Source organism: Pogoniulus pusillus, chromosome 12 (genome assembly GCF_015220805.1).
Source record: "Pogoniulus pusillus isolate bPogPus1 chromosome 12, bPogPus1.pri, whole genome shotgun sequence".
NCBI classification, from domain to species: Eukaryota; Metazoa; Chordata; class Aves; order Piciformes; family Lybiidae; genus Pogoniulus; species Pogoniulus pusillus.
This window is the reverse complement of record NC_087275.1, coordinates 15,719,335-15,746,764: the sequence shown is the minus strand read 5'-3', so window position 1 is coordinate 15,746,764 and position 27,430 is coordinate 15,719,335. Positions and strand designations below refer to the sequence as shown.

Below are 27,430 nucleotides of genomic sequence, written 5' to 3'. Positions count from 1 at the left end.
TTCATTAATTAAGAAATTAAAATTCTGAACTGAAATTAAACTGCTGTGAAACCTTCCTTCAGTGCATGGTGTCATAAAATGCAGGATCTTGAATTTCTATTCCATTTACATAAAAGAGAATACAAGAGTATTGTATAATTACGCCTGTGAAATACTTGTGTGTCTTCAAAAGCTTTTAGATACCAGTGATGGATGACAAGAAAACCAGATTTTTATGCACCTCTGGGGTTGGTGTATCATACACAAAAACATGTGAAGTATTACAAATGCTGACAAAATCCCTATAGTGGACTTCCTGGGCCATTCTATGCTGTCACACTGGCACAATGTTATTGTGCTCCAAGAGTGATTTAAATGCATAATGGGAGTGAAGATAAGTGTGTATCTGAAAGAAAGGCTTGCATTTGAGATGGGTCTGATGCAAGTCTAAACAATTTTGCCAGTGTCATGCCAGACAACATTCAGGAAAGTAACCTCCCACAATGGAAATACAGAATGTCTTCCAACCATAAGACTGTAGCTCTTCTTCTTTTACCTGGCAGTAAAACAGTATTCCAATACCACAGAGTATAATGCAGGACTGATGGATTTCCTACTGTTGCTGCAGTCTGAGCACCATCAGCCCTTGTTTGGGGTGTACTTGCACCTAAAGCAATCTCTGTTTTTTTCAGTTGAAGAAAGGCAGGTGTTTAAATGCTTTCTTGCAAGGAATGTTTCAAACACGTTGTTTATATCCATTCTAAAATGTGAACAACCCAGTGATTCACTCCTCAACTAAGATTTCTGTGTTTTGTTGAAGCCTGAAATGTTTTTTTTCAATGACTGAATGAATTGTTGGAAAACAGTTTGACAGCAGTAAAAGTACACATTACACTATCACAAAACTGTCACCGATATCTACTCTCTCTATATATGGGCTATAGGAGGGTGCCTACTTAAGGACAGAATCTGAAGTGCTGAAGGTCAAACTGCTCACTGCCTTTGCTAGCTCTGCTGTAGCCCTGCTGCAAACTTCCTGTCCAAGGACAAGAGCAGCAAGGTCTCTGTCCTCATCAGCCAGATGTATGCAGGGACTAGGTCAGCTGTGTTCTGCTTCTGATCTGACAAGCCGAGTTTAAGTATGCAAGAGCTACTGTGCAGAGGTGTACCACAGTACTGGACACAGAGGCCACAGCTGGTGACACTTGAGTTACGGGTTTAAAAACTGGAAAGTCCTAATAATCGCATACAGTCCTCAAGGCACTAGCTGGGCCAGGAGGTGGACACCAGAAAATGTCATCTTTTGTTATTTCATCCCATCGTTTTTGCATTTCTCCTATATAAGCAATCTTTTCTGTCTATTCTGCCCTTTTCTCCCTCTCCCTGCTCCTAGCCAGACCTTATCTCTCGTGGGAGAGGTTTGCGGTCTGGCTCAGCCTTGGTAGAATGAATCTTTTCTGTGTCATTCAGGCCTGAGTAGGGAGGTATGGGGGAGGAGAGGTGTTTGTGGCTGGGTTGGATGGGAAGGGTTTTTTTTTAATTGGATAATGTTTGCCTAATGAGACCTTAGTAAAGCCCAAGATGGAAAACTGAACATTAATTTTGTGTATTTTGAATAGGTTTGTATTGTTTTACATAGTTGTGAATAGTACTTCCACTAAAATTTCCAATTCTTTCCAACCCTGCGTGGAGTGTTTTCTTGTACTCCTCTGGAGAGGGGTGAAAGAGGATCCATCCGCTCTGTAAAACCTCAACAGTTCAAGCTGCTCACAGTTCAAGCTCAAGCTGGCTTTAGCTTGAGTTACTTGGACATTACATAGAGCAGGTCTGCACGTCTCAGCTTGGGCCTAGGCTTCCTTGGTGCTTAACAGTTGCAGAGTAACTAGTGCCCTTCATACTGTCAATAAACAGGTTCCCATAGCTGTTCACTTGGGGAACACTTCACCCATGAAATATACAAAAGGAGTGATTCATCTTCCCAATTGCAAGGTGTGGCAAAGGAAAACAATAAAAAACTCAAGCCAGCTGTCATTCTGACTGTTGCATGCAAATCTCATCACAAAACCACTAAATACAAATCTTGTTAGTATAATTAGTGTTAACTAGAATTTTGGAACCCTCATACATTTAGTCAGGTTAAACATTTTGACATTAGTGCAGTCCTGTACTAAGCATAAAAGAATTCAGCTTGATACTTTGCAGCTGAAAGCATTGATTTTTCCAAGTGTCTTCTTTTGTACATAGAGTTACTACATGATCACGGCAAATCTCATTTGCAAATCATGGTTAACTTGCTGCAGTCACGTCTCTGTACACAATTTCCCTAACTATTGAAACCACAGCAAAAATCCAGAGCTGGGAAAGCCAAATATGAAGTGGATGATTTTTTACAGGCGAATGGCATGTATTCAGGACCTGGCCTAGCCCTGAAACATTTCCCAAGTGATATTAGATTAATAATAAATTACATTTTAAACTATGAATCCTGTCTGCATGATCTTACCTAAATACAACTCAGTGTCTGAAATCTCTAAACATTCACAATTAGCATAAAAATCTCTGTGTGATTATGCTTAACTTGCAAAAAGAAGTAGCACAGCAGCCTGCAAGTGAGAAAATGAGATGTGACCAACTCTTAGTTTGTTTATTTATGAGATCCATGAGATCTAATAGAACAGCATGCGCAAGCAAGCAGGCAGAGATATGACTTTTGATCCTTGCTTCTAGAGCTTTGCAAACACTGAAAAGCTGAAGCAGGTGCAGAGGATAAGTAGTGGAAGCAGAAACAACATCAGGAAGGATGTGATGCTGCTGCAGAGGAAGCAGGCAGCCATGCTGAGCATAGGTAAACAGAGGCATGACTCGGAGGAACACATCTGATTTCAAATGGAAACAGATGATAATGCAGAGTCAGAACTTTTTGGTCAGAACACAGTATGCTCCCTTTGTGATCTAGGGAACTTTCTAACAGTTTTTCTTAAATATTTTCTGATTCCCACCAGGCTTTACATCTATGGCAAAAGCCTCCAAGAGTTAATTAGTACCTGTTTACTTTCCTACTCTCTCTTCAGCCCATAGACATTTCAGTGAACAGGTGTCTCAGCCTGGTGCCACACGCAGTTTTTTTTTTCCTTTGCATTCTTTAAAGAAGAACTAATTGAAATGAAAGGGGGGGAAAAAGGAAAAAAAAAGAGGAAAGGAAGATATCTGTTTCGTTGTTACCTTGAAATTCTTATAGTGTTAATAAAGGCCTCATCTCTTTAATGATTCAGTGTTGGCTTAATCAGGAGCATATAGTATGTGCCAGTCTGTTGTCATGGGGGAAGCTGTGGTATACCTTCTTTGTAAGATCAAGAACAGCTGGCATGGTAGACAAAACTTTATCACTTAAGCATGAAAAACCTTCATAGCACAGCTACCAAAATCTGAGAGGTTTGTTGATTTCAAGAAATTGATTCTAAAATGCCTGTAGGGTAAAATGATTGTTTCATTTCCCTGTCAAAGTATGAACACATATACATTGCTTAGCTTAAAAAAAAGGCAGATACATACCAGGCTGGTCACTGTTCATCTTGCAAGTGCTCCCCCAGGACAAGTTAACCATGACTCTCCTTGCCAGACCCTCAGGCAAAAACTCTGAAAAAACAGATGGGCCTTACATTGTGCCCTGAAGGTCAATGGACGTCGGCTCTGCTGGGCCACTGGGAGAAGTAAATTCCTGAGTTGAAGATGTTTCATGAGGAAAGCAAAGCTTACACTCTCCAGATGTTCATATTCAGGGTGTGTCAGCAAAAGCTCTCTGGCTGGTCTCAGCTGTCAAGATAGCACTTACAGAAGAGGAAATTCCTCAGGCAGCTGGAGTCCAAGCTATGCTGTTTCACTGGTCCAGTCTGGTGGTCTCGAATTCACAGCATCAGAATCATTGCAGGAACCAATGCCTGGAAACAAATTAAGTATGCAGGGACTGTGTTATCTCATCAGGAACCTCTATCTCGACAGTGCAACTCACACATGATATTCTTGTGCAATTATTTCATAGACTCATAGACTCAGTCAGGGTTGGAAGGGCCCACAAGGATGGTCTAGTTTCCAGCCCCCCCTGCCATGGGCAGGGACACCCTACCCTAGATCAGCCTGGCCAGAGCCTCATCCAGCCTGGCCTTAAACACTTCCAGGGACAGGGCCTCAACCATCTTCCTGGGCAACCCATTCCAGGCTCTCACCACTCTCATGGGAAAGAATTTCCTCCTTGCATCCAGCCTGAACCTACCCATCTCCAGCTTTGCTCCATTCCCCCTAGTCCTGTCACTACCTGATATCCTGAAAAAAATCCATCCCCAGCTTTTTTGTAGGCCCCCTTCAGGTACTGAAAGGCCACAAGAAGGTCACCTCAGCGCCTCTTCTCTAGACTGAACAGCCCCAACTCTTTCAGTGTGTCCTCACAGGAGAGGTGCTCCAGCTCTCTGATCATCCTTGTGGCCCTTCTCTGGACACACTCCAGCACATCCACATCCTTCTTGTCATGGGGGCTCCAGAACTGGATGCAATACTCCAGGTGGGGTCTCACCAGAGTGGAGTGCTATTAGCTTGGTTCAAAGAGCACAAAACAGTAGGAGCTCTGGGAAAACTCATGGTTCAGACCATTTATCCACATCTCTAATTTTCAGGTAGAATCACAAAATGGTATGGGTTGGAAGGCACCTCTCGAGATCTAGCCCAGAAGACCTGCTAAAGCAGGTTCACGTAAAGAAGGTTGCACAGCAGATTTTGAGTATCTCCAGAGGAGGAGGCTCTGCAACTTCCCTAGGCAACCTATTCCACTGCTCTGTCACCCTCAACGTAAATTTGTTTTTCCTTACATTGAGATGGAACTTACTGTGTTCCAGTTTGTGCCCATCAATCCCTGTCCCATCACTGGGCACCACTGAAAAGAGACTGAACTCATTCTCTTGCACTTGCCCTTTAGATATTGGTAAGCATTGAGAAGATCTCATGTCTTCTCTTCTTCAGGGCTAAACAGAACCGGTCCTTCCTTGTAATAGAGATACTCCAGTCACCTAATCACCTTCATAGTTCTCTGATGGACTCCCTCCAGTATTTTCTCGTCTCTCTTGAACCAAGGAGTCCACACCAGAGCACAATATTATAGATGTGGCCTCACTAGGGCAGAGCAGATGGGGAGGAAAATCTCCTTTGATCTGTTGACCACACTTTTCTTAATGCACCTGAAGGTACTATCATCTTTCTTAGCCACAAGGGCACGTTGTTGGCTCACAGTAAACTTGTCCACAAGGACTCCCCTTGAACAGAGTGGTCGGTGAATTTATCTTTCCTATAAGATCTTCATTTCCCCTCTCTCACTGATGTCCTCAATACAAAGACAGATTCCTTGCCCTTAGGTCTCAAATTGCCTGCTGCTATGACCACTGAGGCTCTGGTCCCACTGATGCCAGGGAAGGATTTGCACTAAATGCTTAGTGAGAGAGAGGATAGGAGTTAGCCAGTGTTAGCAAAAGGAAAGTTGCACAGACTGTTAAAGTGGCTGGCAGGTTACCAAGCCTGGAAGAAAACAGCAGTTTCTTCAGCCATACTCAGAGGCAGTTCAGCAGGACACAGTGCTCAGCAGCTGGCACTGCACAACACTTCTCTGCTGCAACTCAAGGATCTGGATAAAGCGTCCAGACATCCTGGATCTGGTATTCCCACTAAATGCACCTTTTCAAACCTTCAACAATGGACAACTGACTCCACCACCAGACAAGGGATGTCCAGACCATCGTCATAACCCTGGGCACCCCTGCTGCAGTCCTGAACTCCTGAACCTCAAGTATACTGAGATAACAGTTTTGGAGATAGTTTTGTTTGGCTTCAGCCACGTCTCCACATGAATATCCTGAATCTGCAGACTAAAACCTGCCTCCTAACCCCATCAGCAGTGGGGTAGCTGGCTTTTGCACGTCTGACTCCTCAGCCAGCCCACCTGCAGAGCCAGCACTAAGGAGGCCCCCATTCAGTAACACTCATCTGAGCATCTAAAAATGTCATGCCTCCAAATACCAGGAAGCTGGCTTGAAAATAAGTCTAACCTCTTTTTGTCTTTCCCTTCTGGTTTCTGGCTTCTTTAGACTAGTGCTGCAGGGGTCATTTAGTCTAGCTCTAAAGCATATGCTGTCTCTGAAACATTTGTTTACACAGGTAATCTGTGCTCAAATGAACACTCCTGTTCAACAAAATCAGACTAGTCCTAGTGAGGAAGTTTTACAAATTTTGCCCTAAATTTAGAAGGAATAATCAAATCTATTCTGGGTGTAGAAAGTGCTATTTACAATTTTTCTTCAGAGAGGCTCCAGTCAACATATCCTCTAAGTCCTTCAAAGGAAAAGTGGAAGGCAGCTTATGCTAGGTCCTGCTATGTTTTGCACTGGTAGACTGCTAGAGAAATGGAGAAAAAAAAATAACTACACATTTAAAAAACCCAACCAAAGGAAAGATTCCCTAAATCCCTCCCCCCAAGAAAAAGGCACCCCAAGATATCCCAGGGATGGTTCTGGGCTTCCATATTTACATGATTACATCATACTCAGAGATGTGGTTGAGTACGTCAGGATATCAGGTTATTACAAAACTCAAAGGTTATTAATTTCTGCACTTGTTTATATACCAAGCATACCTTCTCCCTTGAATCAGCACTGATTTATCCACCTTGCTGATGAATGTGAGAGATTAGGCAGGGAAGGGGAATTAGTCATGAAAATTTTGACTTTGGTATCATTTTCAGACCCTGCTATTTCCTGTCTGGTCTTAAATGGCCAGAAGAAATAATGTGACTGAGGCAGTGGGTAGGTATTTCTGCCTATCAAAAAGAAATTTCTGCCCATCAAAAAGAACAATTTAGTCCATTTTAAATACAGCCCAACACCATACACATAAAGGAAAAACAAGGAATAAACAAATGAGCTACTAAGTGATCGGTGTTCTGCAGCCATGTCAACCCATGTGGAAAACTGCAGCTGTTCCTGCTCTCCACAATTCAAGGAGTAAATTGGTAAACTGAAGAAAATTCAGAAAAGTGCTCTGAGACTGAAGAAGGACCTAAATAAAGAGTTTCCAGTGGAAGAACTTGGTCCTTTTAAGATTAGCAAAGGGAGGGTGTGAAGGCTCAGAGTCTATATGCCTAAGTATGAACACAGGCTCACAAACAAGACTGTAATGAAATCCAGCAGTTGGGAGCTCAATATAGACAAATTCAAGCTATAAAATAAGAAACATTTTTAACAGTAAGAGTAATTAACCACCACAGTAACCAACGCAGCAAGGCATTACAGCAAAGTCTCCCTCTTTGGAATTCTTTAAATCAAAATCAGATGTTTTCTTCTAAAAGACACTGTATTTCAAACAGGAAGAAGCCCGATGCTGTGTGTCAAACAGGAAGGCAGGCTAGAGCATCACAGTAGCCCATCTGGTTTTGCAAACTATAAACTAGAATTATTCTTTTGTAATGAATCAGATTCTCCAGGGGAGAGTTGAAAGAAAGTTTTGCCATTGGAATTAGAAGTTAATGCTGTCAGGGTGGAGGGGTGAAGCAAAGCATCGTATAGAGGGAGAGATCCTATCTTTTATTCAATCAGTAGATACAGTTTGATCAGCTTTTGCTAGCTTGTTTGCAGTTTTTTCCAGTTATATCCATTTGTCTACTAAAATATTTTATCTTCTGACAAAAACCTAGCTTCACATGTCATCAAAGATGATGGAAGGACTAATCACAAGTTTGTTGTTAGGAAATGAAAGGGAGAGAGAAACAGATTTACAATGAAGATGATCAGCTGCAAAACATGGAAGGCTGAAGGACAAATGGGACAAAATTTTGTTTATGCAATGAATCTAGGGATATATTTAAACACCTAGTGATTAGGTAGACAGTCAACAGTTTTTTGTTTACTCATTACAAAGGTGTCCAGCTCCTGAGTGTGCATGGAATTTGGCACAAAATACTAGAAAAGTGACAACAGCTCAAGTGCTTCATCTGCCTTTCAGTTAGGGATATCTATCTCATTTATGGAAAATAAGAAGTCTAACCTCTGATTACCTTGTGGTCTTTTATTTAATTCCCCTATGTTTTCTATGGCATCAGAAGGAAACTGGAAAATCAGCTGCTTACACTCTTAATCAAGTAACTGAAGTTTCACAAATCCTTAGGTGCAGTCTGTAAAACAAACCATCAATGCATGGCAAGACATTAACTGAGTGTGCAAAGAGATAAATAATTTACACAAACAAAACTATGGATGGCTTCATAGAACATAAGGCACACCCTATTTTTCCTGAGGCAGACATTTCTCACACTCTTGTTGTATTATGTGAAATTCCTGACCCTTCAGAATGGAGACTATCACAGCTTAAAATTGCTGCTCTGGTATGAGCCATCACTAACAAGCTCGATTTTGCAGGATCCAGGGCACTTTCAGCTGCTTGCTGGCCCTTGCAGGACCAGAAATGGATCAGGAAAATGAAGTGTGATTGACTGTCCAATCATTCTTCCCATCAGCTTGTTTCTGATGCCAGTAATCCTGCAAGCTCCTCACATAAATAGTAGTTTTACTGTGCCAGACAAAGTGGGTATGAAAAAAACAATCAACTGACTGACAGTGAAGATTATGTAGCAAGAAGATTAGAACAAAACACGTAGTTATTAAATGCACTGCGGCATTCTGAATCATTTACAGTTAGGATATAATTACTCCTTTAGTCTGTCCCCTAAAATATGATCATAGAATCATACAATCAGTCAGGGTTGGAAGACCACAGGGATCATCTAGTTCCAACCCCCCTGCCATGGACAGGGACACCCTACCCTAGATCAGGCTGGCCAGAGCCTCATCCAGCCTGGCCTTAAACACCTCCAGGGATGGGTCTCAACTACCTTCCTGGGCAACCCAGGCTCTCACTACTCTCATGCTGAACAACTTCCTCCTCACATCCACTCTGAATCTACCCACCTCCAGCTTTGTTCCATTGCTCTTAGTCCTGTCACTATCCAATAGCCTAAAATGTCCCTCCCCAGCGTTTTTGTAGGCCCCCTTCAGATATTGGAAGGCCACAATGAGGTCACTTCAGAGCCTCATCTTCTCCAGACTGAACAGCCCCAACTCTTTCAGTCTGTCCTCATAGGAGAGTTGCTTCAACCCTCTGATCATCCTCATGGCTCTTCTCTGGACACGCTCCAGCATGTCTACATCTCTCTTGTAATAGGGGCTCCAGAATGTGATAATACAGGATAAGAAAAAATACAGATGAAAACACTAGATCTTTATCCTTAAACAAATGGAATGAGTAGTTTCAAGAAGATTGAAGCTATACATAAATATATTTGAAGCACAGTATCAAAGAGAAGTCCATTCTTACAAAAGGTTCTTTTTAGAAATAACTCTACTGATGTAAGAGGATGATTTGTGTATATAAGAAGCCTTTCTGCTCTAGGGAGTTAAAGGTTTTGACTTTCAATAGGTTTTACCCAACTGGTTAAGCAGTAACAGCAATATAAATGTCATTGTGTGACAGATTAAAGTCAGAGAGCTTCTCAGAGACCCAAAATATGTACAAAAAGCAAAATTACATGAGCTTCATTTTCTTAGTATTCTAAATAAAATGCTAACACACTTCATGGCCATTCAAAGCATAATGCACACATCTCCATCATATGTGCCAAACGTATCTCATTTCCAGTTGGTTGATCTCCAAACAACGTAGTATCAAAAATACAGAACAGTTCTATGAATCTTTCCAACATGTCAGACTTAATTAAGTCTGAAGCATGCCTTGCTCACTACATTTGAATAAAATATCTAAATTTAAATGTTATTTGGACTACACATATTCAACATTAATACAAATTTCCAATTATACTTATTACAAAATTTTTTTCCCTGGAATCCACTAAAACTTGAGTTATATTTTTACAACACATCTCATATTTGTGGGTATAGTTACACAAAACCAGAATAAAGTAATGAATAGATCTGAAAGCATCTTTGCAATGTGTGTTTCTCATCACACACAAATCCCCGGGCATGTAATGCATATACATGTCCAGGATAAGGACAATGCACCATGATGGTACCGCAGCTGCAACTAACTTATTAGCAGAGACTTTGAAAATATATTAAAAGACAGAGTTATCAATCTATTCTGGTTTATCTCCAGGACAATATAGTTTATATATTTTGCTTTATTTCTATTCTCCTTCACATGGTCTGCCAACAGAAAACAATGCACTGATCAAATATATTAAGAATGCTCCTTACCAAAACCCCTTAAGTGATACTCCAGAATGCAAATCACACCTCTAGAACTGCAAGGGATATTGAGAATGGCCTGAAAACAGATGACTCAAGCCAGAGTCCACTTGGAAATGCCATCCCAAATGCTTTGCTGAAGGAGAAGTGTAGCAGTACTGAGAAAGGGAGGGGGAACTACAATTCCAACCATTGCTTTCCAACAACACTGTCCAAGGTTGGAAAAACATGAAATCAGGAAAATAAGTTCCTCTGTTATGAAAGAGACTTCAAAGGCAGGCACTGCCATCAGGTACTAAACTGACAGAAATCAACTGCCTAAGTGCTACTTCTGCCTCTAAAAATCCACCTTGAGGACTGTCCTATTACCCAAAGGATGGTCAGAGGGTTTATCCTTTCTCTAGAAAGGCTTTCTTAGGAGCCACAAAACCCCAGTTAGATTTCACAAGTGTTTGAATTGCCCATAAAGCTTCCTGCAGATTGGCTGGAGGGCTGGATTGGTTTGGGGGTTTGGGTTGTTTTGTTGTTTTTCGGGGTTTTTTTTTGTTTGTTTTGTTGGTTGGGTTTTGTTTTGGTTTTATGGTTGTTGCTGTTTTAATGTGGCCTTCTAAATTTCAGTTGTGCATAAGAGCTTGTCACAGAAACCTTTGGTCAATCGCTTCTGACTGTGCTTTCATATTTTCAGTGAAAATAACCTCCTGGCATTTGTATTGTTTCTGACAATATTCAGTTTTTACTTGCTACCCAATACAAAACGAAATACAATAACTAACCTCAAGCAATACCAGAGGCAAGAGGCAGGTAAGGAGAAGGAGGCTGAGTGTAAACAGACACATCACCAACTACAGCTGACACTAATTCCTCCTTATTAATAGCATCCAAAGAAAGGGTCACACAAATTGCTGGTGGTGGCTGGTTGCATAGCAACAGCAGAGCAAGTGCAGAAACCCAAGGATTGTCAGGCTACAGAGCCACAGCAAACTCTCAGAAGGCAAGACAGTACAAATACATAATGAGTCTGCAGAGGACTAGGACAAGGAATAGGCCAAAACAGAGGAATGCTGCTTTTTTTTTTTAACAGGGAATTAAAAATACTGAAAAACCCAAATGACTTCCCTGCTTCCATGAGAAGTGAGAAGGTTTGGGGCTAAACACCACATGCACCCACAGCCATGGGATGTCAGGCTGCACTGGCCAGAAGGGTGATGGAGAGAGTTTGCAGCTGCTCTTCCCCTTCCCTGGTACACATAATGCTGTTGGTGGAATTTACAGGTGGGTGTATTCTGACAGAAGTCTCTCCCCTGGACGCTCATCTTGCCTCCCTATACACAAACCTGGGCACAGACACAAGGCACACCTTGTTCCTTTGGACTTGTGTGGGACAGTCTTCTGAGTGCTTTCACAGATCTAGGAACCACAGAATGCTAGAGGTTGGAAGGGACCTCCCAAGCTAGAACCTTCTGGTTGTCCCAGCAAAGTACATAGGCTCATCCTCATGCTGGCAGAACACCTAGGTGTGCTATGTGACACAGTGGAAAGAACCTGTGCTGACAGCAGTCTACTGCTTCTCTGCAGAAAAATACAGGGTTTCCATCTACAGACCTGACTGATGAGCACGCAGCATAAGGGAACACTAACTTCACATGCACACAACAGGATTTTTGTGTGAGTTAAAGCAACCCACATACACTTTGTAGGCAGCAGAGCAATTAGCTGGAAATTTCACCTCAACAGTATACTGCTATTTTGATAGACTCAATTTCAGTTAATGGGTTCAGAAGCTGTTTTTCTCTACCTAACGAAATGTAAACATATCTCATGATATATCAAGCAGTCAAACACAAACTGATATGCATTGCTGTTTCACGTCTTATTTTGCTATGGACTGTTTAAAGTCCTTTCTTTGCTTCATAAAAGCTAATCCACCTGGGATGTCAAAGTAAGCAATGAATTTTTCTGAGGGGGACCATCACCATGTGACAGAAGAGGTGCCACAGCCAAGTGGCTGAGCAAGCAGCATGAGGATACTGCAGGACAAACAAACAGAAGCCATGTCTCCTAACTCTCACAGTACATTACATCCAGACCTCAATTATATGCAACTCAGGCTCTCACAACACCCCTTTCTTCTTAGTAATGAGTTTTTAAGAGTAGCATTTGCAACAACGTAGCCATCACATATCTAAGTAGTGGAAGATTCACACATGCAGAGTAACATTTATCTTGGCAGACTCTATTTCAATAATTATTTATATTAGAAATGACTGTATTTCTACTTTGCCAAAAAACCCAGTGAGTTTTGCAAATGAAGCCTGTAATGGTGCAGTTAATGGTTCATGGTCAAAGGAAGCACAGTTGGACACGCATTTAGTAACAGGTACGCTCATGCTGCCAAGAGCTGCTTGAAGCCTATGGCCCAAGCAGCTGAACATTACACAGCAGCAGAAGGCTCACATCCAACTTGCCAAGCAGCTGCAGCAATTCAAAGAACTACTGAGACCTGGTTTCCACACCAGAGGAAAAAAAAAACAAAGTCAAGCATGCAGTCTGGATTAATCACTGCCTCGTTCCAACCAAGACCCTGTTCTGGACTACTGACAAGACAGCACATACACTGCAGCCTCTCCGAGGCCACTTTGGATGCAGCCAACCAGACCACCTCTAGAGCTTCTTGCAGTCCATCATTTCACAGCTCATAGTCTTTTATCTCCAGCTAGTGGTGAACTATTTGACACCAGAAGTATTTTCTGTTTTCCTTTCCCAGGCTGTTGATTGCAGTCATCGGGCGTCAAAGCCCAGGAGTCCTTTTGATTGTTTAGGAGCTTAGCACTCAGATATGGATCTTAAAAGACTGAGCTGGAATTTGCTAAGGATAAATTTTGTCTTGAATCTCAAAAACTACCACCACAGTCAGGGGATGAACTATCCTCTGCAAGAATCTTTCTGCATGCAATGTAGAAAATCTGGTTGTTAGTGGCCATGGTGCAACATTTATTTTCTTACCAAGTGCCATCTCATGAAAACACAAATGAAACAGGTTTTCAAGTTGTTCTCACAGCTGTTTTTCTAACTGAAGCACAACTCAGGGGCTAGAGAAGTTTGTATGCAAGCTTGCACTATCCAATACAATGCCTACTGCATTTAGAGAGAGCAAAGCAAAATGTCTGGAAGCAAATCCCCCAAAATAAATAAGTGATAAAAAGTGGTAGTGAGAAGTCGTCTGTAGGGAACAGCAGGTGAAAGGGACAGGTCACAGGAGGTCTGTGTCTGCAGCTATTAATGTGATGAACAGACGACTGGTGCCATCAAAACTCTGGCAGCCACTGATATAGGCTGGATCTTGACCTTGTAAGGACACCAGAGGCAGGGTGTCCAGGGATATTGTGCAGTGCTCCCCCACGCACAGTAGGGCAGACAATCCACTCTTGTTTCCGCGCCTTGGGAAACTCTCTAGATGAATTGCAGCCACTTTGTATTCTCCCTCCTTGCAACCTCTTATGTGCAAATTCAGAACTTCAATCTTGGATGCATAGAAGAGGTGAACTGTTTAACAAGACTAGTTTAGAGCAATGCTCCTGATGTTTGACAAGATTATATTAGGATAAAATGTTCACGTTGAGATGACCTATGACAAATGGGTATGGAAGTTAGTTACGATGGAGAAAAGTATAACTTGGTATCCACGAAGGAAAAAAATACCGTAGGTCTGGGGAGAAAGGGCAAGTAGAAGTACAAAAAACATAGGTGATAAAGCTGTATCAGTGGAAAATCATCTTTAGACTAGGCCATAATGTGCAGTACAAAATCTCATCTGGAATGGGGGGAGAAAGTGATGGAAACTGCTTTTATATTATTCTCCTTAAAAACAACAAAAAAAAAAACCCACGCACAAACCCAAAACCATAGGATTTTTGTTTGATTGTTGCCTTCTGAACTCAGGGACATATCAGATCTTCATTACTGAGTAAGGAACTAAAGGAGTTTCTGTGTCAAGTAACAAGTTCCTGGACTTTGTTCTTGAATCTGTGCCCCTCATGTGCTACAAGATCAAAGTGATCTTTTATCCTGTGAGTTATCATTTACCCAGGATATTTACTGCCGTTCTACAAACACGCTTTCAGCAGAGATCTATTAGCCCCATTCACTCTTTCTTAGTGCATACATCAGTGCCATCTTCTGGCCACATCAGGAACTGTAAAAGAAGTCGTAAAACGAAACAAAAACCCAACAAAACAGCCCAAACTAAACCAAGTTTTAAAACCTAGAGTAGTTTGTGAAGACCTATTTGCTGTAGAGACAGTAGTATACAAAATCTAGGTGCCTACGCATGTAATGTGAAGAAATTTCATTTGGAAGGTAAAAGCTGTCACCTAAATTTTAGCATCAGCACAATTGTGAACATCCTTCTAATGCCAGTAAAGTGGGGAAAGACAGACACAAAGCTTTACTTGAAGATACATCTTAACCACATAATGTCATTCGCCTCATTTGGAAGTAGCTACAGCCAGTGGTCCAAAAAGTCCTCCTTAACCTGTGCTCTCAAGATCAGCATGACAAAACCTGAAAAGCTAAACAGATGCCACAACAAAGGATTGTGCCACCAGTACTTACTTATCAGAGAAAAACGTTCAAACCTCTTAAGGCAATTCAATCAAATCATAGAGAATCTGACAACTGTGCTGTTGGATTGATGCAGCAACGCAGAACCCTATTGAAAACATGTTTCTGAATCAAGTGAACCTCAGCAATCTGTTCATGCTTCTCCTAGAAAGACCGAGACAGCTCCCCATTGCCAAATAAACTTAGGCCTAGGGATCTCTGTCTCTTATACAGGATTTCTCCCCCTTGCCAAGTATAATCTGACTAGAAAATTTTACCACTATATTGAAAAAAAAAACCACCCTTACATATGTATTAGATTCCCTCTTAGTTTTTAAACACTTTGTGGGTACACTCCATAGTAAATCCACTGCTAGTACACAGGGTTTTATTGCACCCCATGTCATCTAGTTACCTTCAAATCCCATTTTCTGAAGTACTGCCTACATGACCACATGAAGACCTTGGTGTTAAAAATATCTTTCTCATCAACATGAGGAAGAAAAAAACAACAAAAAAGGGCAACTGCCAAAAGCTAGAAAGCAAGGAATTACAAAGCACATCTACTGTCCTTGCTGGTTAAGCCTCTCTCTCATTACAGAAGAAAAAAGAACTGAACATATTTTTGTATGCTTAACAGAGAAAATACAAAATAAAGCACTTGAACCACTACTGGTTCAATGATTGTGATGCAGAATGAGTTACTGCAAACACAAACTATACAATATACTGCAAACAGACTGCACTCAGATAGAAACCACTTTGAAATCCAGAACCTCGTTTGCCCTAGATAACATGGAGAGGGAAGGACAGACTCTAAAAAGAATAGAGAACTATTTGTTGGTACCGTACAAGATGTTTGGCACAAACTCTTTTGAGACCTAAAGTGAGCTTGATGGGTTTAATGATAATCACAAACTGCAAGAACGTATGTATCACCAAAACCCACTGAAACCTGCCAGAGCTTTATTTCAGTAAAACTCGGAAGCACAGAACTTAAATAAGGACATCAGGGTTTGATCTCATTTAGAACTGATTTAGCAAAACAGATACCAGCACTGGAATGCTGGTGAATGTTACCAGGCATTACTCACAACAAACGGTAAGCAGAAAGCTGGTTTCATAAACACGTAATTTTCTGCTTCTATTCACTGTATAATTTGATTTTTCTTCTAACTAAGCAAACAAGACAGGAAACAGAATCCCTATTCAGCTCAACAGGAGCAGTGTTTTGCTTCTTAATTCGTTATGGAGGGGATGGGGAAAACCCACTGAAGTAAAATTTCATTGAATTCAGCACTGAATACTGTCGTTACAAAGTACCTAGCAAGAAAGAACAAGGACCACAAAGTTACGCGAGACAGAAGTTATACAAGATACTGCTACTGGCTTATACACATGCCTAGAAATTGACTCAAATTCAGAATGGTCACTGCTTTGGCACTACAGACTTTTTTCAAATAAATGATTCACTAAAATATTAAGGAATTGTAAATTACTTTTTCAAAAAAAGCAAACAACTTTCTTCTTACCATGCAGGCTCTCTAAAGCACTGAATTGTCAGGTGACAATTGCATGGACACATTTGTTGCAGTTGTTCTTATAGACCACATAATGTCCCAGACAATTAACCATCACATCTATTTCTGTATCAGTTTCCTTTCCCTGTGTCCTACATCTCCTATGTTCACATACTCTCCTGGGTCACAGTTAAACATTCCATTTTGAAAAATATTTATTTTTATTCCTGTTATTCCTGTTTGTTCCTCATAGCAAGAACCACAGTAGCAAAAATATTGCCAGAGAAGGAAGCAGTTGCATCTACAAGAAATATCTTGGTTAGTCTCATAATCTAACGAGACTCACATCAGCCCAGAAGAGGCTGATGACTATAAAGGAGTAAACTGGGAAGGTTGCTCTCATGCATCTACTTGCAAAAGCAAATCTAGATTCCATAGAGAACTTAAACAGCAGTCTGTTTTCTACCAAGTTAATATTCTATCCCACAAGCTTTCAAGCCCAAAACCTTCATTCACTTAATAAGAAGTTGCAGAATCTTACAAATTGAGCTTTTTATTATTATCTTGCTATAACAAGATTTGGAATCTCTGTAAATGCCAGTGTAATAGAATCATAGAATCAACCAGGTTGAAAGAGACAGTCAAGATCATCCAGTCCTACTTATCATCCGGCCCTGTCCAATCAACTAGACCATGGCACTAAGTGCCTCAGCCAGTCTTTTTTTGAACACTTCCAGGGACAGTGACTCCACCACATCCCTGGGCAGCCCATTCCAATGGCAAATCACTCCCTGTGAAGAACTTCCTCCTAACAGCCAGCCTATACCTCCCTGGCACAACTTTAGACTGTGTCCCCTTGTTCTGTTGCTGGTTGCCTGGGAAAAGAGACTGGCCCTCACCTGGCTACAGCCTCCCTTCAGGTATTTAAAGACAGCAATGAGGTCATCCCTGAGCCTCTTCTTCTCAAGATCCACTGGAGACAGTGGATTAGTGCACAGTTCCATTTCCATACAGCTATTCAAAACACTTTAAGGCAGAGGATGCCTTCTGTCTGGAAAACATCAAAATAAATGGTTACACTAAGCATCAGATACAGACAAGCCACACACTCAGTGGTTAGATATCAATCAATAGCAGCTTTAGATAATGTTTCATCAGTAGCAGTTTTGGATTTTGTTTGGTGGTTTGTTTTTTCATTCGTTTCTTTTCAAGACTAAGGCCAAGTCTACAGCAGTGACATTATGGCAGAGCATAAAAATTTAAATGCTCACAACAGACAAAATCCATAAAATCCCCCTCCTTCAACTTGCCTCATAAAGTAGTTCAAAACCCTCTGGCCAGAAAAAAAGTATTTTACACCAGACTAAAATCAAGACATTTGTTAATAACTCAAGATTGCCCCACAACTTGAAGTATCTCACAGCAGACATCAGATCCAGCTGTGTGCATCAGAAGGCTGCCTGCAGATTCACCTTGTTTTACTTTGGTCACTTATATCATGTAAGAGACAGGAAGAGAGAACCTTTAAGGTGACCTGCAGTTAAACTTTACAAAGTTTATAAGGTTAGAACCTAGGACCTAAAACTATGCCTGCATACTTGCGGTGGGATGTAAAATCAAACTGAAAGACAGCTCTGTCCAAAGTTTCTGCACACTGACTGACTCACTCCACTAAGCAGGAAGGCCACTCTCTGTCTTACGAAGCTTCCAAAAGACTCTGAAAACACAGTTACACTATAGTCTGCCCTTAATACTTGAGTATACAGACAGTAGAAGAACAAATCAGCATCCACAAGCATCATTGTAACTCTAAAGTGCAGAATTATGGTGTGAGGCCTACAAGTTTAATGCTGACATAGTACAAACAGTGAGTGAAAGGCAAACTCTTCCTTCAAAGATCTATTAATTCCAGGGATCCAATTTTAGTGTGCCTTGTATTTGATGCCAACATTCAGAGAATAGTAAGTAAATTCCTCCTCCTGATGTGAAGTAGAGCTACCCAAAATGCCCATCACAACCGAAACACTTGTAAATTCTGGCAAACGTATACAGTATTACTTTACCAAATAATATAAAGTCACAGCCATATACTGTACATCACAGGCAAAACAGCTTTGCTTTCCATAGACATAGGACTCTAGGAAATGTTGCCCCATATGTTAAATTACACCAGTAAATCAGAGAGTGATAATGGGAAGTGATAACTAATCCTTACTGAATGAGTCAGAGAAACACTGGGAGTGTTTCATAGATAATCAAACAACAGGGAATATGACACTGTAATGGATGATTGTTGTAAATCATAATGCACAGTGCTAATAATAATAATAATAATCTAGGACAGTGATAAAAAAAATCTTCAAAGATCAAGACTTACTGCAAGAAAAAAAATGACAGATAAATCATTATGTAAAACTTCTAAAATGCTTTAGCTAACAAATTCAGTTAAACTCATATTTCATTATGTGTAAATTGACAATGACTATACTGAATTAAAAAGCACTTCAGATTTCAACAAACTTGAGTAAGACTTGCACATGTATTTCATCAGCAAGTACAAAGACCAAAAGAATCTCGACATCAAGTAACCATCATTTGTACTCAACAGCAATTTCCATACACTGGTGTGCCCATTTATTGCCCATCTGTCAGAAACAAATGTAAGCAAGCTGAACAAACTGAACTCATGTACCAACTTAAGTCAAAACTGTTAAGCATAAGACATATGAAATAATATGAAACGATATTCTAAAATACATATTACATGAACAATAAGAATTATATTAAACACTCTATGAGCTACACTGAATGCCATGGTCTTTGAGACAAGGACCATCCTTGATATGAATATACAACACAATGCTGGGCACTGTACACCATAGACTTACCAAAGTTGGAACGGACTTTATGATTCATCCAGTTTCTATGTCCTTGCCATGGGCAGAGGCATCTTCTACTAGATCACATTGCTCAAAGCTTCATCCAGCCTGCTATCTTAAACACTTCCAGGGATGAAGCATCCACTATTTCTCTTGGCAACTTGTTCCAGTGTCTCACCACCCTCATAGTAAAGAACTTCTTCCTTACGTCTACTCAGAATCTACCCTACTTTAGTTTAAGACCATTGCTTCTTGCCCTATTGCTACATACCTTTGTAAATTGTTTCTCCCCAGTTCTCTTGTAGGCCTTCTTGATACCATAAGACAGTTATAAGGTCCCCCTGGAGCCTTCTCTTCTCCAGGCTAAATGCAGCCAACTTGCTCAGCCTGTCCTTGTAAGGAGAGGTGCTCCATCCCTCTGATCATCTCCTCTGCCTAACGGTACTATAAAGGCAGCTTTAAATAATAAACCAGCTACAAGCTCATGTATTTACTTTTCATTAAGAAACTATATGGTTCTCTCTCCTCTCTACAGGTAGTCACCACGCAGCACAAGCACTATCAAACTTTACTTCACAGTAACTGAGCATACTATCTTTATAAAGCAGTTTGGCTTTGTGTAGCAAAGCCACAGCCTAGTAGAAACCAGTCTTAAGTCTAAAGCTGAATTAATCTACTTCACTCTTTCCCACTCCCAAATCTTAAGATGCAGCTCATGAGGAATCAGAATTTAATTCTCGGTGAACAAATGTTTCCAGACATAATTCTACAGATCCTAATGATGTCTATGCTGAAGGTAGAACCAGGACCATATTTGTAACACAGATGACCACACCAGACTTCAGCTTGGTAGGTCAATGGGAGCAAGGAAAGCACCAATAGAGAAATTCCATTGAGCACCAAAGCACTGCAGCTACCAGCACTTGTACTAAACAATTCTGATACACTTACATGTCACGTAAGATCCAGTTATGCACAATGCCTCATTACAAACACGCTACAAAATCTAATAAAGCAATAATGAATGTATAAACAGCAAAGAGGAAAACAGTATGTAACACCCAATTTTCATAAGTTGTGTCTAGAATCTGTAGTGACACTCTGGAAAGACAGATAGACAGCATCAAGAAGTTTTTCATAGGCAACAACACACACATTTAACATCAACTTTTACAACTACTGGCAGCCTTCCCTGTCCTGGGAAGTTTTTTCTGTACTCTGTATAAACTATTACGTTTGTTGAGAGCTGTATTTCTATTATCAAGTAGATACTAAAAGGAACATGTCAGGTATTCAACATCATAGAAACAGCTGTCACCATTTCACACCTGGGGTTCAAACCTGAAAATGAAATCACCAATACAGGAAGCCCATTCGAACTCACATACTCTATTACTAACCCAAGAGCCCTCAAAGAAATCATTCTTACTTCTCAGAAAGCTTTTTAGCTGATGCAAGAAATGAACAGAGATAATTTGCATTTTTCTCATCACATACTGATCTTATCTTTGCTACTGCTATTTTTCAGGTGGCAGAACAAACTACCCTTTTGCAAATGTTTTTGACGGCCACATGTAAAAGAACAGTAGTAAAAGCTACAATGAAGTCTTGTATCATGTTGAAGCTGGGAAAAAACAAACAAACAAACAGCACCCACAAACAAAAAAAAGCCAAGACACTGACCCTAGATGGGCAACATTATACCTCCCCCCTTCTCTTGCTTAACAGCTTTTCTTTAAAATGAATTGTGAAAGGTAGACATTTATTGTGTGGGGGGCTTTGGGGTTTTTTTTTGGTGGGGTTGTTCTGTTTCTGATAAAATATCAACCTATAGAAGTCAGTGACATCTGGAAAATTTTGTTTTGCAACCAGAACCTATTTTAACAATTCCTCTAAATATAGGCCATATAACTGCACACAAACTCATCCTTCTGCGTTTCATAACCCGAGTGGAACAAGAGTTCTTGTTACTCTTTAAGCATTCTTTTAGAGGAGGTTTATCACTGGACAGCCATATACTGATGACAGAAAGAGTCCTGAAACTCATCTGCATTTGGTTAATTCAAACACCGCTAACGTCTTAATAACCAAACACGAAATACAAACCAATACACTGTCTGTGAGATTAAACATTTTGAGTCTTCTTTCTGATGCACTGGACTACGGCTGAACAGTAAAATTTGAGGTTAAACCCCAGCATTTTGAAAATGCCATACGGTACAGTGGCCTGCAAACCTCTAACCGCTATGATCTAGTGCTAACACCAACACATTATTACAGCACTTGACAGATCTGCCCTTTAAGCGGTCGCCGACAGCCAGCTAATGCCTTTGAAAATACACTTTGCTGCACGGCAAGCAGTTTTCTCACGACCAGTAGCTGCTATTGTTAGTACGAAGGCGGTCCTTGATAATCTGTTTTCTTCACCGGTGCAAAACTCTTGACTTTGAGGACAGTTTGGCAGCTCTGTATTTAAGGTAACAGCGCAGGCTCTTCTACCGTGACGCTACTCATCGCTAGTTACCGATCAAACACGCTCTACTCCTTTTCTCAATTCAGAGCAGAGTTTAACGTGTGCTCTCTGCTACCCCAGACTATGAAGGCTTAAAAGGAAGGGGGGGGGGGGGGAAGAAAAAAAGAAAACAGACAATTCCTGAGTGCGAACGTGGAAGCAGTACTGCTTTTACCCCAGCTCGCAGCAACTGCTCGGCTCAGGCGCCCTTCCTCGCCCGCTACCTCCAGGCAGCCAGGCCAGGCCCATCCAGCCCTAACTACCTGCGGCCTCCCACGGAGGTACAAACGCGCTCCCGACGCCGCCAGAACGACGCGTCCGCACTAACCAGCAGCACGGCAGGCGCACAGCCTCGCCCCCGCCATTTCCCCACCCCGAGGGCGGGGCCGGCGCTGACATGGCGGGGCCCGCCGAGTCACGTGGTGCCCCGCGCGCGCACCCGCTCCCTCTCCTCCCCCTCCGCTCCCTTCCCCCTCCGCTCCCTTCTCCCTCCGGTGGGTGGCGCGGGGCCGGGAGGCCTGCGCGATCCCAGCGTGCTGTGCGTGGCGTAGGCTCCGCCATCCCACGGGGAGAGACCGTCTGTACCGGGGCCCTGCCGGGAAGACGCCGCACCGAGCACGCTAGCGAGGGCGAGGGGAGAGCGCGAGGCCGCCGCCGCCAAACGGCCATGTCCGTGCGCAGCCCCTGAGCGGGACCGAGCTGCCGCTCCTCGCCCTCCCCTCCTCCCCTCCCCCGCGCGGGCGCCCGCCCGCATCAGCCGCCGCCGCCAACATGGAGGCCGTGAACGCCTTCAACCAGGAGGTGGGAGCCGCGGAAAGTGGGGGTCGGGGAGGAAGAGGATGGGAGAACGGGCCTGAGAGCCGCGGCGGTGCAGGGAGGGTCACTGCGGCCGCCATCGCTGTCCCCCAAGCCGTGCTCGGCTTCCGGCTCTGGGCCGCGCGGGCCCGGTGCGGCGCCTCCAGAGGCCTGTGCTGGGGAGGGCCCGGTCAGCACTTGTCCTGGCCCGGTCCAAGGCCTCCCGCCCGCCTGAGGGGCAAAGGGTAGGGGAGATCGGTCTCCTGAGTAAAATGGAAGCGAGCGTTAGGCCCGCCGCGACAGTTGCAACGGGCTCGAGCGTTCCCTGAGCGACGCCGCAGACCAGGTTCCCCCCCAGGCGCAGGAGGGTATCTCGGGGAATCTTCGGGACTCCCTTTCTGCTTTCTCTCCCGTCAGTTTCCTTCTCGCCCCGCTGGAGAGTGAGCAGGGATCCTTATTACAAGGCGTTCCCACTGCATGCTTTGCGCGTTGTTGAGGAAGCAGGAGCCGCGTTTCGGGGCGCGAAGCGGTTCTGCTTCCTCGCAGTGGTTTGGTGAGAGACCTGCCATGTGAACAGGCAGCAAACGGGATAAGCTGGAGGTTGAATGGAGAGGGAAAATCCCGAGGGGCCTTATCTTTGTATAGAAGCCACTCTTCGGGGATGTGACTGAGATACACCCCAACGTTAAGGAAATGGTAGCTAGGTTGGAAAAGCTAAGGCATTCAGTCTCCTTTCGTGCTACACAGAAGGTACGTTTCGTCTTATGATTTTGGAAAAAAAAAAATGTAGTAAGCCAATAGAAATCAGAAACAAATTGAATCGTGGGTTTTGGGTTTTTTTGAGTAATATACAAGATTCTCTAGGCTCTACTTAAAGGTTTTCGCACATGACTTAAAATGATTCTTACATTAGATAACGCTCTTGCCTCAGTTTGACTTTTGCAGATCCTTTATGAACTGTGGAACATACATATTCTTGTTGCACATAATCTGATAAAGCTAAACCAGAACCTATTCCACAGTGTTTAATATGTTTTGAATGTTCAGTTGCTGTGCATGTTTGCTGAACAGAAACAGGAAAAATGGTAGACTATTCTCATGTGATGAAGTCATGCTGTGTAAAGTTCACTTGCCACTGCTTGTCTTACACACACACATACAACTGAAAATCTACACAACACGATTCTACAAGTACAAAGGGAGAAGTAGGTAGTGTACACCTGTCCTTAGCAGTTTTATCGTTTTTATTTACTTGCCAGTGTTATGGATGTATTTTGCTGTTTTGAACCAGTGATATGGAAGGGTACCGAGCAGCCTTCCCAAATACGTTAAAATAGAATGGCACACATGCAGCGTTTTCATTTTTCCTGTAAGCATGCGGAAATACCAAGAAATTCTAGTAAATTATTGCTTTCACTTAATAATTTTCATCATGTTACTACCTGATGAAACTTGTACAAACAGTGCTTAGTGTTTCTCAAACAATAAAACTCACTACTTCTGATTTGGTGGTGAAAGTGTGACTTCAGAGCAAAAACAGTGTTTCTAGGTATTCTGTGACTAAACAGTTTTAGAAGTGGACATGTTTTATTTCATACATCTTCCTCTACGATATAGAAGTGTGTTACTGTTGTTTGGTGCAATGAGAAATACTGAGTGAAATTCTAGTGGTCAGCTTTCAAAGATAGCTGGATTTTATTGGAACATCAGTCGTGGAGAAGAAAACTGTATTTGCTAAAATCCTTATTTTGCAATAATGTCTGTGTGACTAGTTCTATACTAACATATAAAGCTAGCATGTTAATAAATTCAGAGCTTGTGTAATTACTGTCCTGTTCTGAATGGGTGTTTATGATACTGACTAAGAATCTAAGTCCAGTTCTCAAACTGTTCTCTTAGCTTAGCAGTATGTCTGAAGCTGTGCGTGGAAAACAATACATACTAAAGTGTGAAACATTTCAAACTTTGAGGATGGTAGGATTTACAGTCAGATACTGTTCCATTTCTGGACTTTGTCAGTGAAAGTGGAGAAAGTGAAAGAGCTGTTTTACAAAAGATCTCAATGTTGTTCACAGAATGGTGGGGATAGAGGAGGCTAGTGAGTGTGAGACCTCTTTGTAAAAGTTGGAGTGCGTAGATGTGGGATTTAGAGGTACCAGTCTGTTCACTGAATAATTAAGTATTTTATTGAGTGTGGGATAGCTTCAGCAAGGAAAATCAGCATGTCTGCAGAATATTCTGTAAGTCAAGAATTCCTGAACTTGCTGGCTGCACTGTACTGCTGTAGACGAAGAACTATGGATTTTTGCTGGGCTGCCCATGTATGTTAGAGGTGATGTGCTTCCAGTTTACACCCTCTGCTGCGGAGGTTGTAATGCCACTCACTGCTTCAGGTGATGTGATCATTTGGGGTGGGTTTGGAGATTACAGCAATTTCTTGGATGGTGGGAGGTCCAGGTTTGAATCATGCCTGTAGATAAGGCACTCTTGAAGATGTTAGGTTGGTCTTGTCTTCTTGGACAAAAGATCTTAGGGGACAAGAGAAAAGCACTAGCAACATTTTATTTATGCAGTTTGAATCGTTTTGTTTAGGTTGGAGCTATTCCTCAAGTCCTGTAGAAACCATTAATAGTTTTGGCTGAGTTAGGTTCCTGTTCTACATGTTAAGGTCATCTTTTGCCCTTTGGATTCTCTCAGTATATATATGATTACGTTGCTGTGAAGCAACAGGTTTCTGTCTGTCAACTAATTGTATTGAGTGTGTGATCTTAACTGTCCGTCGGAGTTGTGAGGTAAAAACCAGAGGTTGGAGCTGGCATGTTACACTTAGCAATTGTGGCAAGTTAGGAAAGGACACTTAAGAGTCAATTAGTTTGACTCTGGCAGTGGGTGGTAATTTACACAGATTAAGTAATTTGATGATGTTTGGTTGTGTTGCCCATTCTCTTAGTCCTGCTCTTTGCAGCTATACTTTGAATGCAAATTTTCCTCAAATGTGCCTCTTCAATATTCTCATCTTTCTACAGGAACAAACACATCTTTTGTGTTGACCAAATATGTTTGCCATTTTATTTATATGCAGCTGTACTCTGAGCAGGTATTCTGAAATGAATAGATGGGATTAGACAGTTATGTAGTATATTTGCTCGTGGAAACTAGTTCAAACTGTATCCTGGAAGAACAAGTTAGAATGGGTACATATAAGTTACAAAAGGTAACTTAATGATGATGCAGAGCTTCAAGAAAACAAGCAAGCGGTTTTCTTAAATCCAACCCAAACCCATACACCTGGTTTAGAAAGGTTTTAATCCTTGTCTTGTTTTAATTTAAGGGATATCTGCTTCCTTTTATTTAATCTAGATATTAATTTAATTTGAGAATAGTTTGCTGGTTAGAAAAGTTAGAGATTTCATGTTTTCTTTCTGGAAGTAGAATAAAGTCAAGTTTCCTATTTTGTAATCTTCTATTTGTATTGAGTAATGCAAGATACTTAATTGTGTGTCTCAAGTTGGTAATAGTTTATCTGTACCACTGAAACAACTGGTATATTGAAGTGTGTATGATTCACTAGCAGCATATTTTTTTTGTGAGATGTTTCTTTCAAGTGGCAGTTTTACTATTTATCTGTATTCAGTAAAATAGACAGTTGTAATTTTGATCTACTGTAGCTGTCTTCTGCTAATGGTAAGACTTCATTTTGCATGTTCTATTACAATCTATTGCTCCCTGTTCTTCCTCTCCCCACATCCTATAAATAGAGGTTAGCAGGATATCCTTTGCAGTGGTTCTTCAGCAGTTCCTGGAATTTGTGAACTCCAGTTAGATTCCCTCTGTTCTGTGGGAATGATACAGTTATCATACCTGTGGTTGCAGGAAAGACTATCATAGTGATTTTGTGCATTTTGGCATCCTTTGTCCCTTTAAGAAAACAGCGAAATCTGCTACCTGTTGTAGCTGCCTAAAATGATTCACAAATTCCAGTAGGTACAATAGCCTGTATTTTTGAGAGAGAGTGCTTAAGTAGCAGTTCAAATGCTATTTGGATGGGATAAGAGGGAAAGAAATATAGAAGAATGCTACTAAAGTTTCAGATTGAATTTAGGCCTTTTTTTTAGACCACAAGGCCCAGACAGATTACAGAAGTAGTGTGCAGCTCTTTGGTCATGAAAGTTTGTGTGTTGCTTTTATGACTGTGTCATGGTAATTGAAGGGTTTTTATCACTCTGATCCTGTTGCTTCTCAGCTGAACTATTTCCAGGAACACTGAAAGCTGTGACGTTTGGGTTAGTAGAGATTCTTGATGGAGAAGAAAGGAGATGAACAGCTTTTCAGGAGGCATGCTGGACTTAGGAGCACAGCACTCATCCAAGGAGGCAGATAAATTTCAAAAATCTCTGGAGAACAGAATTCTGTTCTGTGTACTTTAATGATGTAATTTTCATCTAAGTGTCTTTTGTAAAGGTGTTTCTTCCCAGTGATCCAGAATTTGAGTGGTCTTTCTAGGCCACAGAAATAGCTTAGTTGAGAAAATGCTGTTTAGCTTCATTGCCTGGGGTTCATATCTGGTCAACTTTAAATCTCACTTTATTTTCCAAATAAAGTAACTTGACAGCAGTGAATTTTATGGTCATCTCTTGCCTTCAGCAGCACCTAATACTTGGTATGCTTCACAGCTGGTGGTCAAGAATTTGAAATTTATATTGATCCTCTGAGACATGGCTTAATGATAGAATTTTGATAGTCATAATTTTCTTTTTTCTTTTCTTAGTAGCTCAAGGCAGAATGGAGACCTGAAAGGGGAAGGGAATTAGTGAGTTTTATAGGGGAGGAAAATATAAGTGGCTAACAGAGTTA

At 41.6% G+C, this 27,430-nt stretch overlaps 2 protein-coding genes across 5 annotated transcripts in view; one reads left to right on the top strand and one right to left on the bottom strand.

Moving 5' to 3' along the window:
• HUNK (hormonally up-regulated Neu-associated kinase) overlaps nt 1-22,045 on the bottom strand; it is an 87,547-nt gene extending 65,502 nt beyond the window's left edge. The window contains exons 1-3 of one of the 3 annotated variants that reach the window (XM_064152404.1): nt 21,957-22,045; nt 3,736-3,917; nt 3,532-3,615 (exon numbers count right to left, since the gene is read on the bottom strand). The gene's annotated coding sequence lies outside the window, so the exon portion shown is untranslated. Of the gene's footprint in view, nt 1-3,531; nt 3,616-3,735; nt 3,918-6,305; nt 6,321-21,956 lie in introns of those variants that run through there. The other 2 variants (XM_064152408.1, XM_064152405.1) reach the window with 2 other exon arrangements.
• A 304-nt stretch (nt 22,046-22,349) lies between these two features.
• SCAF4 (SR-related CTD associated factor 4) overlaps nt 22,350-27,430 on the top strand; it is a 47,224-nt gene continuing 42,143 nt past the window's right edge. The window contains exon 1 of one of the 2 annotated variants that reach the window (XM_064152400.1): nt 22,350-22,582. In XM_064152400.1, the coding sequence (XP_064008470.1) occupies nt 22,553-22,582 (30 nt within the window). In that variant the 5' untranslated portion in view covers nt 22,350-22,552. The remainder of the gene's footprint in view (nt 22,583-27,430) is intronic. The other variant, XM_064152399.1, reaches the window with a different exon arrangement.